Source organism: Somniosus microcephalus, chromosome 21 (genome assembly GCF_052327205.1).
Source record: "Somniosus microcephalus isolate GS21.2 chromosome 21, FLI_Smic_1.0, whole genome shotgun sequence".
NCBI lineage: Eukaryota > Metazoa > Chordata > Chondrichthyes > Squaliformes > Somniosidae > Somniosus > Somniosus microcephalus.
The window spans coordinates 64,815,739-64,836,959 of NC_141007.1; the positions used below are offsets into that span (position 1 = coordinate 64,815,739).

A 21,221-nucleotide genomic window follows, 5' to 3' on the forward strand; every position below is an offset into this window, starting at 1 on the left:
GGGTGTTGCCCACTCGCTCCAGTCGACCTTAGACAACACGCCCGCCTTCTCCAGCTCTGCCTCGACGGCTGGACGAATTGCATATGGTACCGGTCTCGCTTTGAAAAACTTGGGAACTGCATTCTCTTCTATTTTTAACGAGGCGGTTACACCTTTAAGCGTGCCCAGTTCTTGTTGAAATACCTCTTTGGCGTTAGCTAAGATTGTTGACAATCGTCCAGGAGTGACGTCTTCATCTTTTTTACCGTCCACCGTCATTGCATGAATGGAATGCCAATCTAAGTTTATCTTCCTGATCCATTCCCGTCCCAATAACGGTGGTCCACCATTTGGCAGTATGTAGAGATACAATTTCCGTATTTTCTTGCCATTGTATTCGACAGGCACCCTTATTTTTCCTCTGGGGTATACTTTTTGCCCCGTATACGTCGTCAAGACGATGGATGTCTCTCTCAAGGGTATGTGTGAAAATAGCCGCTCATAGTCTCGTCGATTCATGACGGTTAGCGCTGATCCTGTATCCAATTCCATTTTAACTTGGGACCCTGCTATCGTGAGGGTGACCCAAATGGTTCGGTGATCCTCTTTTGCGATTACATTGTGAAGTTTGAGACAGCTTAATCTCCTGTTCTCGGATTCACTATCGCTCATCTGGTCTTCGGAACTACTGTCTGTCATCTTTTGTACTTTCTTGTACGGTTCCTTAGTAGCCTTTTTGTTGTCGCTGGTCTTCTTCCCAGACCTACAAACTCGTGCAATGTGTCCAATCTTCCCGCATTGTCTGCATATTTTGTCTTTGGACCAGCAGTCCTTCTGGTCATGGTTAGTTCTGCCGCAGTGATAACATTTTGCAAATCCCCGTGTCATTTCGTGGGTGCTGTATTCCTGTGGTTTTTGTTGAATTTCTGCAGCTCCCCTGGCTGCTGCTTCATACGATACTGCCACGCTGAAAGCCTTATCTAGCGTCAGCTCTTTTTCTGCGAGTAACTTCTTCTGTGTTCCTTAACTCAGGAGTCCACAGACAAATTTGTCCCGTAGGGTATCTGCCAGTCCTGCTCCGAACTGGCAGTGCTTTGATAGCTTGCGTAGTTCCGTAAGATACTCAGCATTGCTCTCATCTTTGTGCTGAGTTCTCCTGTGGAATTTAAATCTTTCTGCTATCAACAGCGGTGCAGGGTTTAAGTGCTCCTGTAGAACAGCAACAATTTCGTTAAAACTCTTCGCCTTCGGTTTGGCTGGAGTAATCAGATCCCGCAATAGGCCGTACGTTCTAGCGCCCATTACGTTTAGCAATATTGATGCCTTTTTCCCCTCCGCTATTTCATTTGCCTCGAAATATACCTCGACTCTTTCCACATACGTGGTCCAGTCCTCTAATGTATTATCAAAAGCAGTGATACAGCCAGTCTTCGGCATCTTGCAAATCTAAAATGGCGCCTCCCGCGCTTTGCCTTCTTCTCTGATTTAACAAAATGGCGCCTCCCGCGCTTTTCCTCCTTCCCTGCTGTTGTTAGCGCTGCTTCCCACGGTTTCTTGCGCGTATTCTTTTTCTTTTATTATTTTCCCGTCGTGGAGCGGACCCTCTGGAACACTTCCCTCCCTCTTCTGAGGTCCGAACGCTGCCCAGCTTCGAAACACCGGCCGCGCCCTGTATGCTCCACCCTCTCTCTCTCTCCTTGCTTCCCGACTCGCTGCCCGGCCCCGTTGCAGCCCAGGAAGGATCAGAGCACTACCTGCCACCAGCCCGATTAGCTGGGAAACCACGGACCGAGGAACCCAGCCTGGCTCTGGAACGTCGCTCCTGCAAAGCCTTGAACCCGATGATTGACGGTCGACGCCCGTTCCTCGAGTTTCAATGGACTTTTTTTTTTTCTTCCGACCTTCAACGTCGTCGGAGCTGCTGCTGAGTTCTTTCTAACTCGTCGCCAGTGTTAAGTCCGTGAATGATTGAGACACGGACTAGCAGGAGAGAAACAAACAAGTCTTTACTGGTGAAAGGCATAAACGAAACTAACCAACAGAGGCTCTCTAGCGCCTTTTATACAGGGGTGGTCACTGCCGGTATTGCAGTCTGAGACCAGTTATTCTCTTAAAGGTACATACACAACAAGTGACATCCTTGACCCTGGCACCAGGGAGGCAACATACCATCCTGGAGTCACGTCTGCGGCCACAGAAACGTCTACCTGTTCCCCTTACGATAGAATCTCCTATCACTATTGCTCTCCCACTCTTTTCCCTCCCCTCCTGTGCAGCTGAGCCACTCGTAGTGCCACGGACTTGGCTCTTGCTGCATTCCCCTGAGAAACCATCTCCCCCCATCAGTATCCAAAACGGAAAATCTGTTGGATATGTTGTAATGTGGGAAACACGGCAGCCAATTTGCGCACAGCAAGGTCCCACAAACAGCAATGTGATAATGACCAGATAATCTGTTTTTGTTATGTTGGTTGAGGGATAAATATTGGCCAAGACACCGGGGAATAACTCCCCTGCACACTGAGAATGTGGACTTTGTTCTGAATCTGCACCTCTACTTCCTTGCAGCTAATACTCAGTCCCTGTAATCGCCCCCGGCATCGACTTTGACGTTCTGACACCGAGAGAGAGATTGCATTGTAGAATTTTGAGCATTTTCTTAGTAAAGCCCAAAGAAGTGCCAGTCTTGGCTCAGTGGTGCCCCCTCTTGAGTAAGAGGGTCATGGGTCAAGCCCCACTGCAGAGACCTGAGCCCAATAATCCAGGCTGACAATTCAGTGCAGTACTGAGGGAGTGTTGCACTGTCGGTGGTGCCGTCTTTCGGATGAGACGTTAAACCGAGGCCCCTTGTCAAAGAAAGATCTTGCATTTGTATAGTGTCTTTCACCACCTCAGGACATCCCAAAGCGCTTTTCAGCCAATTCAGTACTTTGGAAGTGAATCACTGTCGTAATGTAGGAAAAGTGACAGCCAATTTGCGCACAGCAAGCTCCCACAAACAGCAATGACCAGAGTGAAATTCCGCAGACCTGGAGCTGAGTGACCAGAAACTCGAGGAACTGCAGACAGCCTGGTACAAGAATCTCTGGTGTCCCGTGTTGTATTTTTGCTTTCATCAATGTTTTGCTAAGCACAAAACGAGTACAGATGAGCAAGGCCATTCAGCCCAGTTTAGCTCACCTGTCCCGATAGTCGAACCGACAGTCTCCTCCTTACAGCATCCAAACCACAACTCGCATGGCTCGAGGCCTGACTTTGTTTTATAACTCTGTTAAAAGTATGAAACACCCGTGAATCCTACTTTGATTGGGCTGATGGCTCCCATCCATGTGTGAATCCAGCACCTTCTCGAGTTGTGGCCGGTGACCATGAGATAGCAGCTTGCTACACCGTGACATTTACCCAAACAGTCCCGTGCCATGTCTTTAGACCAGTAAAATGATTATGTTAACCTGGAACGTAAAATAAAATTAATAAATAGACCTAATATGACAAAATTCTGTGTCAGCGGATTCCTGCCACACTGGCCCAGCTTCGTTCAAGTATTCCTATTGCTGTGTGGTTGCTGCCCTCTAGTGGTGTTTTGTTTAATTTCAGGTTAGGGTTGCATGCCCTGACTGCAGAACTTATGAAAATTAAATTTAAAAGTTGTAAGTTAAATTAGTATTGCTTGTCTGCTTCCCTACTGTTTGTCTTTCTCTCCAGTTTGTGTCTCCCTTTCTCTCCCTCTCGCTCCTGTTCGTCTCCAGACAGGAATCCTCCAAATTTACAAGATTAGAATCATAGAGTGATGCAGCACAGGAGGAGGCCATTCGGCCCATCAGGCCTCTGCCGGCCCTTTCCAAGAGCTAGCCAATGAAGTGGCTCATTAAAGCACCAACACTGATCACTGTTGTATCTTCTTTTTCAGATTGCAGGAATTCATTCACGCCTTGTAAAGAATCTTCCAGATGGGACTTTTGATTTGGATGAAGTAGAATCAAAAATCCGCCAGGGTTTCCCAGACCCACACTACCCCAGGACTGGCGTCATTTGCCTCGAGAACACACACAGTGTGCAAGGAGGACGGGTTCTACCACTCTCCTTTCTCCGGGAGGTGAGTCAACACCTGTTTAAAACTATTAAGATGATTTGAAGTCAAGCTTTTATCCAGACTAGGTACTGGCAGTGCTGTGCCCCAGCAACAGCCAGTACCATCAGGAGAGGAGGTGGGTGGAAGTAGGCCCTTTTTGTTTGGGTGTGATCCATTGCCTCTCAGACTGGTGCAGGGACTTCCCCTTCTTTTCCATGATCTCTGAATGAAGACTGACCAGCACAGACTCACTGCTGCCACCAGGGGGAGCACGAGTACAGCATTGATCCTCAATCAACAACAGCAACTTGCCTTTATATAGCGCTTTCAATGTAGTAAAATGTCCGAAGGTGCTTCACAGGAGCGTTATCAAACAAAATTTGACACCGAGCCGCATAAAGAGCTATTGGGGCAGATGATCAAAAGCTTGATCAAAGAGGTAGGTTTTAAGGCGTATCGTAAAGGCGAAGAGAGAGGCAGAGAGGTTTAGGGAGGGAATTCCAGAGCTTAGGGCCTTGGCAACTGAAAGCACAGCTGACAATTGCTGACTATAATCAGGGACGCGCAAGAGGCCAGAATTGGAGGAGTGCAGATATCTCGGAAGGTTGTCGGGCTGGATGAGGTTACAGAGATAGAGGGGCGAGGCCATGGAGGGATTTGAAAATAAGGGTGAGAATTTTAAACATCGAGGTGTTGCTTAACTGGGAGCCAATGTAGGTCAGCGAGCACAGGGGTTATGGGTGAACGGGACTTGGATCGAGTTAGGACACGGGCAGCCGAGTTTTGGATGACCTCAAGTTTGCATAGGGTAGAATGTGGGAGGCCAGCCAGGAGTGCGTTGGAATAGTCAAGCCTAGAGGTAACCAAGGCATGGATGAGGGTTTCAGCAGCAGAAGAGCTGAGGCAGGGGCAGAGTCGGGCAATGTTGCGGAGTGGCAAGGATATGTGGTCGGAAGCTCATCTCGGGGTCAAATACGACACCAAGGTTGCGAACAGTGTGGTTCAGCCTCGGACAATTGCCAGGGAGAGGGATGGAGTCAGTGGCTAGGGAACGGAGTTTGTGGCAGGGACCGAAGACAATGGCTTCGGTCTTCCCAATATTTCGTTGAAGGAAATTTCTGCTCATCCAATACTGGATGTCGGACAAGCAGTCTGACAATTTAGAGACAGTGGTGAGGTCGAGAGAAGTGATGGTGAGGTAGAGCTGGGTGTTCGGACAAGCAGTCTGACAATTTAGAGACAGTGGTGAGGTCGAGAGAGGTGGTGGTGAGGTAGAGCTGGGTGTTCGGACAAGCAGTCTGACAATTTAGAGACAGTGGTGAGGTCGAGAGAGGTGGTGGTGAGGTAGAGCTGGGTGTTGTTAGCAAAGATGTGGAAACTGACGCTGTGTTTTCGGATGATGTCGTCGAGGGCAACATGTAGATGAGAAATAGGAGGGGGCCAAGGATGGATCCTTGGGGAACACCAGAGGTAACTGTGCGGGAGCGGGAACAGAAGCCATTGCAGGTGATTCTCTGGCTACGATTAGAGAGATAAGAATGGAACCAGGCGAGTGCAGTCTCGTCGGGCCATCAAAGAACGGGACATTTTATTTAGAGCAGGAAACTTCAAGCAAATCTGGTCTGGTACGATAAGGCTCTTACATCATCAGTTCTGATTTGCTACCAGCTAAAGCGCAAAGGTTCTGGATTAGTAACCGAGAGATCATGAGTTCAAACCCCACCATGGCAAGTTGTGAAATTGAATTAAATGAATCTGGTCGTTTGAGGACAAGCACCAGAAAACGACCATGAAAGCTGCCGGTTTGTTGTAAAAATGCAACGGGTTCACTGATGCATTTCAGGGAAAGGAGCCTGCCAGCCCCGCCAGGTCTGGTCTTGCAAGTGATTCCAGTCCCACACTATGGGGTTCACTCTTAATAACCTCTGAAGCGACCAAGTGACCTAGTGACCTCTGAAGTGACCTAGTGACCTCTGAAGTGACCTAGTGAACCATTCAGGTGTAAAAAGAATCGCTAGAAGAAGGACTTTCATTTATATAGCGCCTTTTTACAACGTCAGGACATCCCAAAGCGCTTTACAGTCACTGCTGTAATGTAGGAAGCGCGGCAGCCAATTTGCGCACAGCAAGCTCCCACAAACAGCAATCTGATAGCGACCAGATGATCTAATGTCGGTTGAGGGATAAATATTGGCCAGGACATCGAAACATAGCAGATAGAAGCAGGAGCAGGCCATTCGGCCCCTCGAGCCTGCTCCGCCATTCAATGCGATCATGGCTGATCATCCAAACTCAGTACCCTGTCCCTGCTTTCTCCCCATATCTCTTGATCCCTTTACCCTTAAGAAATTTATCTAACTCCTTCTTGAATATATTTAATGAATTGGCCTCAACTGTCTTCTGTGGTAGAGAATTCCACAGGTTCACCACTCTCTGAGTGAAGAAATTCCTCCTCATCTCTGTCCGAAATGGCTTACCCCTTATCCTTAGACTGTGACCCCTGGTTCTGGACTCCCCCGCATCGGGAACAGCCTTCCTGCATCTAGTCTGTTCAGTCCTGTCAGAATTTTATAAGTTTCAATGAGATCCCCTCTCATTCTTCTAAACTCTAGCGAATATAAGCCTAATCGACCCAATCTCTCCTCATACATCATTCTTGCCATCCCAGGTATCAGTCTGGTGAATCTTCGCTGCACTCCCTCCATGGCAAGAACATCCTCCCTCAGATAAGGCGACCAAAACTGCACACAATATTCAAGGTGTAGTCTCACCAAGGCCCTGTACAACTGCAGCAAGACATCCTTGTTCCTGTACTCAAATCCTCTCGCTATGAAGGCCAGCATACCATTTCCTTCTTAACTGCCTGCTGCACCTGCATGCTTACCTTCAGCGACTGGTGCACAAGGACACCCAGGTCTCGTTGCACTTCCCCTTTTCCCAATCTATTGCCGTTCAGATAATAATCTGCCTTCCTGTTTTTGCCACCAAAGTGGATAACCTCGCATTTATCCACATTATACTGCATCTGCCATGCGTCTGCCCAATCGCCCAACCTGTCCAAATCATACTGGAGTTTCTCTGCATTCTCCTCACAGCACACACGCCCACCGGGAATAACTCCCCTGCTCTTATTTGAAATAGTGCCATGGGATCTTTTACGTCCACGTGAGCGAGCAGACGGGCCCTCAGTTTAACATCTGATCCGAAAGACGGCACCCCTGACAGTGCAGCACTCCCTCAGCACTACACTGCGAGTGTCGGCCTAGATTTATGTGCTCAAGTCTCTGGAGTGGGACTTGAACTCTCGACCTTCTGACTCTGAGGTGAGAGGGCTGCGCATTGAGCCACAAAAGCTGAGACCATCTTATCGGAGCGACTATGGGGAGGCAATGCCCCGTGAGGTGTCAGCAGAAGGCGGTGACGGTGACATTATGTGACACAATCCTCGGGAGTGCCGCTGCCAGGCACAGTGCAATACCTGGCACAGCGAAGTGCCCTGTGCCAGGGGGAGATGATGAGTGGCGACTAGGTGCTTTCCAGATGCCAAGTAGATAGCAAAATGAGTCAGCCTGCCCTGCTCTCGCTCCTCTCCTACTGTTTGAATAGATTGCGAGATGTTCAGCTCTCATATACTCAGGAGGCTGCGTCTGACCCCTGAGGCAGGACTATTGCTCCTCAGGATTGTGGTGCTGCTCTCTGAGGAGGGTGCTGATTGGTTCAGGTGACCTTATCTTGTATTATACTTCCACATGCTTGGGGCGAGTGATTTATGATCGTTCAGAATTTGACGTTTCCACTGGCCCTGAACCTTTTCATGTAAAGCTGTCCTACTCTGGCAGGGCTACCTGAGGCAGGAATGGGATCTCACCAGACTCATCGCAGAGTGTCGCACGGTTGCCAAATCGCTTGCCCAACTTCTGTGTCCCCTCCCCACTTACATACCAGCACAGTGGCATAGTGGTTAGCACTGTTGCCTCACAGCGCCAGGGACCCGGGTTCGAATCCGGCCTCGGGCGACTGTCTGTGTGGAGTTTGCACATTCTCCCCGTGTTTGCGTGGGTTTCCTCCGGGTGCTCCGGTTTCCTCCCACAGTCCAAAGATGTGCGGGTTAGGTTGATTGGCCATGATAAAAAAATTGGCCCTTAGTGTTAGGGGGGATTAAATACGTGGGGTTATGGGGTTATGGGGATAGGGCTTGGGTGGGATGGCTGTCAGTGTAGGGACCGGGTGCTAGGGTTTGGATGATCAGCCATGATCTCGTTGAATGGTGGAGCAGGCTCGAAGGGCCGAATGGCCTACTCCTGTTCCTATCTTCTATGTCTATGTCTAAACTCATAATTAAAATAAATCTTGCTAGCCACTTTAGTACTGAATGGCTTTGATTCTAGCAAGAAGCTGCTGCCTTTGGTAAGTGCTGCATGAGAGATGCTCAGGGCAGAAGCTGTGATTCCGGGGTTTCTGCCACATTGCGTGTACAAGGCAGCCGGTCCCAGAGGTTGTAAGTTAAACCTGTGGCCTCACACGTGCCGGTGAGACACTGCCAGAGTTGCCAACCCTGCTGCGATGTATTCCTGGAGGTTTTGCCACATGAGCTCCAACTGCACTGCCCCGCCTGGTCAAACAGCCCTTTTTTCCCCAGCTCCGATATCGCTACAGCAAAGTGTTCGAAGAAAGTAAAGAAAGCACACAGTTTCTGTCATGTCCCGACGATTTATCGCCTGGGTTGTTCACAGCAGTGTCCAGGAGATTAACCCTCAATTCCTGGAGACTCCAGGCCAGTACAGGAAACTTTGTGTTATCCGGAGGTTAACTGTCCGGAATGCTCGAGCCACCGGCAAAAATCAGGAGCCGTTTCGTTAGGTTTTTTTCTTGTTGCTTTTTTCTCAACAGTCAAGCTCTGCAAGGTCTCGCTGAAGCTGTTGCTAAGCTACAGAGACGCCACAGAGACGCTTGCAAGGTACGGCCGACTGTTTAGAAGCTGTTGCTAAGCAACAGGGTTTGTTGCCAGATACGGAGCTCAAAATCTCCGTATGTTTCAACATTAGCGCTGGTTTGTCCGGCAGTTTTGATGGGACGGCAACAGCTCGGTCCTGTCGGTGCCGGATAGCACAAAGTTTCCTGTACTTGGTAGCTTTAGCACCGTGAGTACGTACAGAACCATCGAGAGTCGGGGCTCCGGTAGCATTTTACACAGTCGATTCCGTTAGATGCTGTGCGACGCTTCATTGTTGACTCTCATCTTGTTGGACGCTGGAAGTGGCGACACTCACTGCCTGCGGACAATGTTCCCTCTAACTTTTTTTTGGCCGTTCAAAATTCTGCGCCGGCGCAGTTTTTCCATTTGAAACCTGGTGAGCCGGCAGCGCGGGAGCTCCAGAGCGCTGTGCAGCCACGCAGCTTAAAGGGAACATTGCCTGCGTGTACTCTTCATCCTCCTGTGTGTCACCATTCCCCTCTCTGCTCATGTTACAGGTACGAGGCCTGGCCGACACGTACAAGCTGCCTGTCCACATGGATGGAGCCCGCCTGATGAATGCGGCTGTTGCTTTGGGCGTTAAAGCCTCGGAGATCCTGCGACTCTGTGACTCTGTGTCCGTGTGCCTGTCCAAGGTATGAACCGTATAACTTGGGAGAAGGGAGACCCTGCAGGAGACTGGGTGGAGAGAAGTACAGTCCAGGTAGTTGTGCGAGTCAGTGGGCTTGTAACAGATGTCGGTGGGCAGCCTATCCCCAGGGATAGAGACGGAGAAGTTCAGGAAGTGGAGGGAAGTGTCCAAGATGGACCACGCGAAGGTAAGGGACGGGTGGCCGTGTTTTCCCCATAGATACTAAGTGACCTGGTAAGAATCTTGAAAAATTGGGGCCTAGAAAACGGCAGCCGGTGCTCTTTTACCAGCTGGTGGTGGGTCCCGTGGCAGTCTCTAACACCCATGGGTGTTGTGGGTGATTGTTCTCAGTCTACAGCACCCCTGGGTGCTGCATGTGATTGTTCTCAGCCTCTAACACCCATGGGTGCTGAGTGTGATTGGTCTCTGTCTCCAGCACCCCTGGGTGCTGTGGGTGATCACTCCTTCATGCTGCGTGCAGTCGTGCTGTTTGCCTTGTCTGTTATCTTCCTCACTCACAGATATCTAAAGTTGTTGCTGTTTTCAAACTGAATAAATGATTTAGTGGGAAAACAGCCCGAAGCTGCTCTTTCTCCAATGACCCTTGGCACCTCTCACTTTCAGCCTTTGCTGGCATTGAGAAGCTTTGCATTCAGACAAGAGGGACTGGATGGCCAGAGTACTGTCATAGAATCATTGAATCACAGAGATTTACGGCACAGGAGGAGGCCATTCGGCCCATCGTGTCCATGCCAGCCAAGAAAGAGCAATCTGGCCTAATCCCACTTCCCAGCTCTTGGTCCGTAGCCTTGTCGGTTGCGGCACTTCAAGTGCATTTCCAAGTACTTTTTAAATGCGATGAGGGTTTCTGCCTCTACCACCCTTTCAGGCAGTGAGTTCCAGACCCCCCCCACCCTCTGGGTGAAAAGGGTCCTCCTCAACTGCTCTCTATTCCATCTACCAATTACTTTAAATCTATGCCCCCTGGTTATTGACCCCTCTGCTAGGGGAAATAGGTCCTTCTTATCCACTCTATCTAGGCCGCTCATAATTTTATACACCTCAATCAGGTCTCCCCTCAGCCTCCTCTGTTCCAAAGAAAACAACCCCAGCCTATCCAATCTTTCCTCGTAGCTAAAATTCTCCAGTCCTTTCACTCCTGGGATCAGGGCCTGCATATAAATCAGACAAATAGGGGGAATGTCTCCACTAAATAGGTGTCCCGTTCGGTAGCTGTGGCCAATCATGATCCATAACTCAATGAACAGGCACTGACCACAGGCTAAATCACCATTTCAGAGATGCCACAAAAGCCACTTGTCCTGCGGAATGAGCTCCAGACTGAGCCACAATCCCCATCCCCTCAGCAGCAGCCAGGATTGGGAGATTTACCGCTGTTTGTACTTTGCGGTGTCCCTCTCCCGCTGTAATCTGCCCCCCGCCAGCAGTAACTGGCGCTGGGACGCAGCATGGTTTCGAAAGCGGCAGCAGCGGTGTTCACTGAAAACGCGGTCTGGACTTGCTCGGGGGAGGACGGTCAGTCTCTTTCTGTTTGGGTACGGAGCAGTCCCGCCTCACTGCACGCACTGTGTTTCTGGATCGCGCAGGGTTTAGGAGCCCCGGTCGGATCTCTCATCGGCGGCCGGAAAGAGTTCATCGAGCAGGCCCTGCGGTTGCGGAAAGTGCTCGGAGGGGGCATGAGGCAGGCGGGGGTGCTGGCTGCAGCGGGACTCATCTCCATATCAGATATGGTCGAAAGACTCCAGGACGATCACAGAAACACCAGGAAATTTGCCCAAGGTACCTACCATTTGTAGATGTTTCACAACACCTCCTTTACATTTAAAATGTGTCTTAACATGGACTGTTACACTTCCTCCCCATTTCCAACTTATTCAACCCTATACGTTGCCTATTTTCTTACATGCAAGCAAGAAAATATACAACAGTAAAGTGGCCCAGGGCAATGAATTGCCGAGGGTTCAGTTCCTCCGCCCAGCGGTGCATTCACTGTGTGAGCAACCTTGCCCGTATGTTGGAGTTATAGGAAGCGGCCTTCACCTGGTGGTGCTTGATCCGTGGGATGGTTCACGTGTCGAAGAGAAGGCACGTGGAGCTCCTGTCTGCTGCTCTGTGTAGCACGGCAATACGGGCGCAATCCCCACACGGCTGAGTCATAAGAACATAAGAAATAGGAGCAGGAGTAGGCCAATCGGCCCCTCGAGCCTGTTCCGCCATTCAATAAGATCATGGCTGATCTGATCCTAACCGCCAATCCACTATCACAGAACCATCTCCTGAATCTAACAGAATTAGACACACGAAATAGGAGCAGGATCAGGCTACATGGCCCCTGGGCCCGCTCCGCTACCCACAGGGCCATGACCGATCCGAACCTAGACTTATGTCCAAATTCCTGCCCGCTCCCCGTAACCCTTAATTCCCTTTACTTCTAGGAAACTGTCTATTTCTGTTTTAAATTTATGTAATGATGTAGCTTCTACAGCTTTTTGGGGCAGCATATTCCATGGACCTACCACCCTCTGAGTGAAGTAGTTCCTCCTCATCTCAGTTTTGAAAGAGCAGCCCCTTATTCTAAGACTATGCCCCCTAGTTCTAGTTTCACCCATCATCGGGAACATCTTCCCCGCATCCACCCGATCCAACCCCTTCACAATCTTATATGTTTCAATAAGATCGCCTCTCATTCTTCTGAACTCCAATGAGTAGAGTCCCAATCTACTCAACCTCTCCTCATATGTCCATCCCCTCATCCCCGGGATTAACCGAGTGAACCTTCTTTGTACTGACTCGAGAGCAAGTATGTCCTTTCTTAAGTATGGACACCAAAACTGTATGCAGTATTCCAGGTGCGGTCTCACCAATACCTTGTACAACTGAAGCAATACCTCCCTATTTTTATATTCTATCCCCCTAGCAATGAAAGCCAACATTCCATTGGCCTTCTTAATCACTTGCTGCACCTGCATACTAACCTTTTGAGTTTCGTGCACCAGGACCCCCAGATCCCTTTGTACTTCAGTACTTTCCAGTTTCTTGCCATTAAGATAATAACTTGCTCTATGATTTTTCCTGCCAAAGTGCATAACCTCACACTTTCCAGTATTGTATTCCATCTGCCAAATCTCTGCCCACTTACTTAGCCTGTCTATGTCCCCTTGCAGGTTTTTTATGTCCTCCTCACTCACTACTTTCCCTCGTCAGACTGAGGCGTCAATGGCAGCCCGATGAATAAAATGGAGACCCAAGGCATCAAATTTAGGCCCGGGGCATAAAATGGAGGCCCGATGAGTCAAAAGGAGGCCCAAGGCGCCACATGGAGGTCTAAGGTGTGCCCACAAGAGTGGGTCAGTGTGAATCAATTGTCAGACAGCCTTTGTTACCTCTAGACTTGACTATTCCAACGCACTCCTGGCCAGCCTCCCACATTCTACCCTCTGTAAACTTGAGGTCACCCAAAACTCGGCTGCTCGTGTCTGCACTCGCACCAAGTCTTGTTCACCCATCACCCCTGTGCTCGCTGACCTACAATGGAATGGCTCCCGGTTAAGCAACGTCTCGATTTTAAAATTCTCATCCTTGTTTTCAAATCCCTCCATGGCGTCGCTTCTCCCTATCTCTGTAATTTCCTCCAGCTCCACAACCCCCCGAGATATCGGTGCTCCTCTAATTCTGGCTTGTTGCGCATCCCTGATTTATAATCGCTCCACCACTGGTGACTGTGTCTTCTGTTGCCTAGGCTCAAAGCTCTGGAATTCCTTCTCTAAACCTCTCCGCCTCTACCTCGCTCTCCTCCTTTAAGACGCTCCATAAAACCTACCTCGTCTGCCCTAATATCTCCCTATGAGGCTCGGTGTTTAATTTTGTTTGATAACGCTCCTGTGCAGCGCCTTGAGATGTATAATACGTTAAAGGCGCTATATAAATACAAGTTGTTGTTGTTGTTCTTTGATCACAGTGTGGGTCACATTTGGACAAGGAGACCAGCAAATGGAATAAATCGAAGAGTCTGATCTTTAGATAATAAGAAAAAGATTTGCACAAGTATAAACCGATGACTATATTTTTATAACCCTGCAGCTAAGCTAAGTTGTTGAATTTAAATAGCTTCTTTAACCATGTAAGCCACAGGTCATCACAGGGTTGGGATTTTTACAGCTAATTGTCACAGTTCTGGATTAAAACTGAGGCCCTCAGTGATGGCATTGCCTGGTATTACAAATCTAAACACCAAGTGGAAGAGACTGACCGGGATAGCCGACTCTCTGATTGTTCCTCATCCATCAGGACTTGTTGTCACGGTGACTTGTTTTTTGCGGGGTGGGGGGGGGGGTGGCGGGGGTGTTGAGGGTACCGCTGCATTGATCTGATCAATGTCCAGTTCTGACTGAGAGCCTCTGCACAGTGAGTCTTTTATCAGCTGAGGCACTGACCTGTTCGGCAGACGGTCGGGTCAGTACGTCCACTGGGCCACTGATGGAACAAGGAAGTGAATCGAGCCAAGCAGGCCTCACTGAGTGATGGCCCCCTTCTACCAGCGATATGATTGATAACTTCTGCGTGTTTATAATCAAATATCGCACGACTGGCGAGTTGCTGTGGAATTATCATTAAACACTGGGAGTGATCAAAGAGCAATTTAAAAATTAAGATCTCAGGCGAAGCTGCTCCAGTGGCTCAAGATTTGCCCCCACCACTTCTGGGATGTGACACCGGAAGTGACGCCGGATGTGCCGTATATGGATGGGGATATTGTGATGCTAAATAATTCACAGAACTACGTAACCTGAGGTGTATTCCACTGTGTGTGCCATAGCAACACCGTGCCTAAGGGCCGTCCAGTCTCCCCTGGTGGCCAGTGTCGCCAGTGGTGGTGGAGGGGCCTTTAAGGTTTAAATTGGCCAAAAAAGCTAATCGCCAGATGCAAAGCTCAAAACCATTTTACTGAAAATTAATGGGCTCCTGGTGGCAGATAGGCAAGATGAGTGATGTCAACAGGTACAAAATACAAGGCCGAGTGATGTAAGTATGACATCAAGTGAGGAAGGTATTACATAATCGATTGCGTGGGTTTGTGTTGCTGTTCTGATTAACCAGCTATTTACTATGATGTCTGCACCTATATTGGTGTAGATGTCACTATTTTCTTTTTTGCCGGCCACTGCTATAAAAGGATATGGAGCCAAGGCAGGTGGATGGAGTTAAGATACAGGTCAGCCATGATCTCATTGAATGGCGGAGCAGGCTCGAGGGGCAGAATAGCCGACTCCTGTTCCCGTGTTCTATCATTAAATCATATTTCTACACTACAGTGACTGATTTGGCAAATCTTGTTCGCAGGCATTCGGACGCATGCTTCCCCCGTGTGTGACACCAATATCGATGCCGTGGAAACAAATATCCTAATGTTTACTGTGAATGACCCGAGAATCTCACCCGAGGAATTCTGTGACGAGATGGCGGCGGTGACCGAGGAGGAAGTGGCTGCGATGGGACATGGGGTGCGAGTGTTAATGTTCCCGATGTACGGACGCACAGTACGAGCTGTTTGGCACCTGGATGTATCGGAGGAGGACACTGACTTAGCCTTACAGAAACTGCAGTTTGTGATACAGAAAGTAAAGCAAACATAGCCATGGATCAACCAAACCCTGCGACCCTTCAAATACAATAAACGTGGCTTGTATGAGAATGGAAAATTCTCAGGGGAGAGTGAGTGAGATATTTTTGATCCGATTGCCATGTCTGGGGGCAGTGTTCTCATGGGTTTGCAGTGTTTGTTGTTGGGAGTCACTGTCTTGTGTGAACGATGTATTTTCCTGCTGGTTATCCTGCGAGTTGTGTGAAACATGCAAATGTCATTAAATTCACTGGTCTAGTCAGCACACTAAATGACTGCTCTGTTAAACCATCAATTTTCAAACTGGGGTCAGCGGACTGTAGAGAGACAACCAGTACTTTTAGGGGTCCCTCAGACAGTGTCAGTATTCTCAGGGGGGTTCCCTGACAGTGTCAGTATTCTCAGGGGTTCAATATTTTTCAAGGGTCCTTCAGATTGTCTATATTCTTGGGGATTCCCAGGGAATGTGTCAATATAATCGGGGTTCTGGAAGTGTGTCGATATTTGCAAGGGCTCCCACACACACCACAAGATGGCACCACCAGAAAGAGCTCGAGTAAATGAAGAAACGTTTTCATAGCAAGAGTTTATTATGGAACTTCTAAAAGCAGTGTGTCATGTCACACAGGTTCCACAGGGAAGCACTCTCATTCTCTTAACCACTAGCAGAAACAACCCAGAATATCAGTGGCCCTGGTAGCAACTGAACTGTTTTCGAACAGATACTGAGTGTGTTATCTGCTGGTTATAACCTGGAGATTGTCACTCGGTACACTGGCAGTGATTCTATCCATTATTTAATTTTTATAAAATTCATTCTCGGGCAGTGGGCGTCGCAGGCAATGCTGGCATTTATTGCCCATCCTTTGCTGCCCTGAGAAGGGGTTGGTGGGCCTTCTGTATCTATGTCACCTCAGATCGTCTAAACAATGTGCATTCACCGTTGCTGTACCATCACCGCGAGTGCAGGAAAGCAGCCCATAACTGTGGTAGTTTATGTTATTAAAAGCAACCTGTGCAGGTGAGTGATGCCACGGTCTGTAATGTGATGATTCAATCATATTTATGCTTCACTCTCAGACAATGGTAATGCAGTAGATATAATTTATCTGGATTTTCAAAAGGCCTTTGATAAGGTACCCCATAATAGATTAATGAATAAGGTCAGAGAATGCAGAGTCAGGGGACAAGTAGCAGAATGGATTGCTAGCTGGCTTCAGGACAGAAAGCAGAGAGTGGGAGTAAACATAAGAATATAAGAACATAAGAAGTAGGAGCAGGAGTAGGCCATACGGCCCCTCGGGCCTGCTCCGCCATTCAACAGGATCATGGCTGATCCAAATCTAGACTCACGTCCACTTCCCTGCCCTCTCCCCGTAACCCCTAATTCCCTTATCTGCTAGGAAACTGTCTATCTCCATTTAAAATTTATTTAATGTTGCAGCTTCCGCAGCTCTCTGGGGTAGCAAATTCCATAGATTTACTACCCTCTGAGTGAAGAAGTTTCTCCTCATCTCAGCTTTGAAAGGGCAGCCCCTTATTCTTAGATTATGCCCCCTAGTTCTAGTCTCACCCATCAGTGGAAACATCCTCCCCGCATCCACCCGATCAAGCCCCCTCACAATCTTATATGTTTCGATAAGATCGCCTCTCATTCTTCTGAACTCCAATGAGTAGAGTCCCAACCTACTCAACCTTTCCTCATACGTCAACCCCCTCATCTACGGAATCAACCGAGTGAACCTTCTCTGAACTGCCTCGAGAGCAAGTATATCTTTTCTTAAATATGGAAACTAAAACTGCACGCAGTATTCCAGGTGTGGCCTCACCAATACCCTGTATAACTGCAGCAAGACTTCCCTGTTTTTATACTCCATCCCACTATTTAAATAAAGGAAACTACGATGGTCTGAGGAGCGAGTTGGGTAGGATTGATTGGGGAATGGCACTCAAAGGGTTGACGGTGGATAGGCAATGGCAAACATTCAAAGACCGAATGGATGAGCTACAGAATTTGTTCATCCCAGTTTGGCATAAAAATAAAACAAAAAAGGTGACTCAACTGTGGCTAACAAGGGAAATTAGGGATAGCATAAGATCCAAGGAGACGACATATAAATTGGCCAGAAAAAGCAATAATCCTGAGGATTGGGAGCAGTTTAGGATTCAACAAAGGAGGACAAAGGGATTAATTAAGAAAGGGAAAATAGAATATGAGAGTAAGCTTTCAGGGAACATAAAAACTGACTGTAAAAGCTTTTATAGATATGTGAAGAGAAAAAGATTGGTGAAGTCAAGCGTAGGTCCCTTGCAGTCAGAATCACGGGAATTTATAATGGAAAACAAAGAAATGGCAGACCAACTAAATTCATACTTTGGTTCTGTCTTCACAAAGGAGGACACAAATAACCTCCCAGAGATGCCAGGGAACATAGGGCCTGATGAAAGGGTGGAACTGAAAGAAATCAGTATTTGTAGGGAAATGGTGTTAGGAAAATTGATGGGACTGAAGGCGGATAAATCCCCAGGGCCTGATAATCTACATCCCAGGGTACTTAAGGAAGTGGCCCTAGAAATAGTAGGTGCATTGCTGGTCATCTTCCAGAACTCAATAGACTCTGGAACAGTACCCATGGATTGGAGGGTAGCTAATGTTACCCCACTATTCAAAAAAGGTGGTAGAGAAAAAGCGGGGAATTATAGACCGGTAAGCCTGACATTGGTAATGGGGAAAATGCTAGAGTCTGGTATTATAAAATATGTAATAGCAGAGCACTTGGAAAGCAGTGACAGGATCGGACAAAGTCAACATGGATTTACAAAAGGTAAATCATGCTTGACTAATCTACTGGAATTTTTTGAGGATGTAACTGGTAAAATAGATAAGGGAGAACCAGTGGATGTGGTGTATTTGGACTTTCAGAAGGCATTCGATAAGGTCCCACATAAGAGATTAGCGTGCAAAATTAAGGCACATGGGATTGGGGGCAAGGTATTGACTTGGATAGAGAACTGGTTGGCGGACAGAAGGCAGAGAGTTGGAATAAACGGGTCGTTTTCCGAGTGGCAGGTAGTGACTAGTGGGGTACCGCAAGGATCGGTCCTAGGACCCCAGCTGTTCATAATATATATTAATGATCTGGACGAGGGAATTGGATGTAATATCTCAAAATTTGCAGATGACACAAAGCTGGGAGGGAGGGTAAGCTGTGAGGAGGATGTCGAGAAACTCCAGTACGATTTGGACAGATTGGGTGATTGGGCAGAAACATGGCAAATGCACTATAATGTGGATAAATGTGAGGTTATCCACTTTGGTGGCAAAAACAGGATGGCAGATTATTATTTGAATGGCAATAGATTGGGAGAAGGGGAAGTGCAAAGAGATCTGGGTGTTCTTGTGCACCAGTCGCTGAAGGTAAGCATGCAGGTGCAGCAGGGGGTTAAGAAGGCAAATGGTATGTTGGCCTTCGTAGCAAGAGGGTTCGAGTACAGGAACAAGGATGTCTTGCTACAGCTGTACAGGGCCTTGGTGAGACCGCACCTTGAGTATTGTGTGCAGTTTTGGTTGCCTTACCTGAGGAAGGACGTTCTTGCCATGGAAGGAGTACAGCGAAGATTCACCAGGCTGATACCTGGGATGGCAGGAATGACGTATGAGGAGAGATTGTGTTGATTGGGCTTATACTCACTGGAGTTTAGAAGATTGAGAGGGGATCTCATCGAAACCTATAAAATTCTGTCAGGCCTGGACAGACTAGATGCAGGAAGGATGTTTATGATGGCCGGGGAGTCCAGAACCAGGGGTCATAGTCTAAGGATAAGGGGTAAGCCATTTAGGACTGAAATGAGGAGGAATTTCTTCACCCAGAGAGTGGTGAACCTGTGGAATTCTCTGCCACAGAGGGCGATGGAGGCCAGTTCATTAAATATATTCAAAAAGGAGTTGGATATATTTCTTAAGGCTAAAGGGATCAAGGGATATGGGGAGAAGGCAGGGACAGGGTACTGAATTTGGATGATCAGCCATGATCTCATTGAATGGCGGAGCAAGCTCGAAGGGCCGAATGGCCTACTCCTGCTCCTATCTTCTATGTTTCTATTCACAGCTATTCACAGTGGCAGAAGCTGGGTAGTGGTGTTCCACAAGGATCAGTGCTGGGACCACTGCTGTTCACAATTTACATTAACAATTTAGACTTTAGAATCAAAAACACAATTTCTAAATCTTGCGGATGACACCAAATTGAGGAGGATAGTCAATACTGAGGAGGATTGCAACAAGTTACAGGAGGACATTAATAAACTTGCAGAATGGGCATATAATTGGCAAATGAAGTTCAATACAGATAAATGTGAGATTACATTTTGGTAGGAAGAATAGGGAGGTCACTTATCACTTGGAGGGTGTGAGCCTGGGTGGGGTAGAGGAACAAAGGGATCTCCGAGTACAAATACACAAATCACTAAAAGTTGCGATGCAGGTTAGCAAGGACATAAAAAAGCAAACCAAGCACTAGTGTTTATTTCTAGAGGTATAGAATTGAAAAGTAGGGAAGTTATGCTAAACCTGTATCGAACCTTGGTTAGACCACACTTGGAGTACTGCGTGCAGTTCTGGTCGCCATATTATAAAAAGGATATAGAGGCACTGGACAGGGTGCAGAGAAGATTTACAAGGATGATACCAAAAATGCGAGGGTATACATATCAGGAAAGGATGAACAGGCTGGGTCTCTCTTTTGAAAAAAGAAGGCTGAGGGGTGACCTAATAAAGGTGACTGAAATTATGAAAGGTTTTGATAGAGTGGATACAGAGAGAATGTTTCCACTTGTGGGGAAGAGCATAACTAGAGGCCATCAATATAAGATAGTCACCAAGAAATGCAATAGGGAATTCAAAAGAAACCTCTTTACCCAAAGAGTGGTGAGAATGTGGAACTCGCTACCACAGGGAGTGGTTGAATGGAATAGTATAGATGCATTTAAGGGGAGGCTGGACAAGCCTATGAGGGAGAAGGGAATAGAGGGTTATGCTGTTAGAGTTAGATGAGGAAAGACGGGAGGAGGCTCGAGTGGAGCATAAACACCGGCATGGACTGGTTGGGCCGAATGGCCTGTTTCTGTGCCGTATATCCTATGGAATCCTATGTAATTTATAACATCACCTGATTCCTCTGAGAGATTGCTGTGTGCTAACCATTACCGGGATCCATTTCCTGTATCGAATTTGACACTGATTTGTAAGATTAATTTTAGTTTAAAGGATTGTTTGGTGGCCAATATTTTTTTTTAAAGAAAATTAAAAAATCTTTGCTATGGAGTCAGGCAAACCGCTCGATATCAATTTCAACAACAACTTGCATTTCTATAACGCATTTAACATAGTAAAATGTCCCAAGGCGCTTGACAAGACCATTATCAATCGAGGTTTTGACACTGAGCCACAGGAGATATCAGGACAGATGACCAAAAGCTTCGTCAAAGAGGTAGGTTTGTGGCGTATCTTAAAGGAGGAGAGAGATGTAGAGTGGTGGAAGGGTTTAGGGAGGGAATTCCAGAGCTTAGGGCCACAGCAGCTGAAAGCACGGCCGCCAATGGTGGAGCGATTAAAATCAGGGATGTGCAAGATGCTGGAATTGGAGAAATGCAGAGATCACGGAGGGTTGTAGGGCTGGAGAAGGTTACAGATAAGAACATAAATAGGAGCAGGAGTAGGCCATTCGGCCCCTCGAACCTGCTCCACCATTCAATAAGATCATGGCCTCAACTCCACTTTTCTGCCCATTCCCCGTAACCCTTGACTCCCCTGTAGTTCAAATATAAGAACATAAGAAGTAGGAGCAGCAGTAGGCCATACGGCCCCTCGGGCCTGCTCCACCATTCAATAGGATCATGGCTGATCCGAATCTAGACTCACGTC

General features: G+C 47.8%; 1 protein-coding gene across 1 annotated transcript in view; it reads left to right on the top strand.

The window, feature by feature from the left end:
• Positions 1 to 15,444, top strand: part of tha1 (threonine aldolase 1) — a 109,815-nt gene extending 94,371 nt beyond the window's left edge. The window contains exons 4-7 of the mRNA XM_085963773.1: positions 3,890 to 4,075; positions 9,524 to 9,661; positions 11,265 to 11,457; positions 15,019 to 15,444. Coding sequence (XP_085819899.1) covers positions 3,890 to 4,075; positions 9,524 to 9,661; positions 11,265 to 11,457; positions 15,019 to 15,311 — 810 coding nt within the window. The 3' untranslated portion in view covers positions 15,312 to 15,444. The remainder of the gene's footprint in view (positions 1 to 3,889; positions 4,076 to 9,523; positions 9,662 to 11,264; positions 11,458 to 15,018) is intronic.
• The last annotated feature ends 5,777 nt before the right edge of the window (positions 15,445 to 21,221 follow it).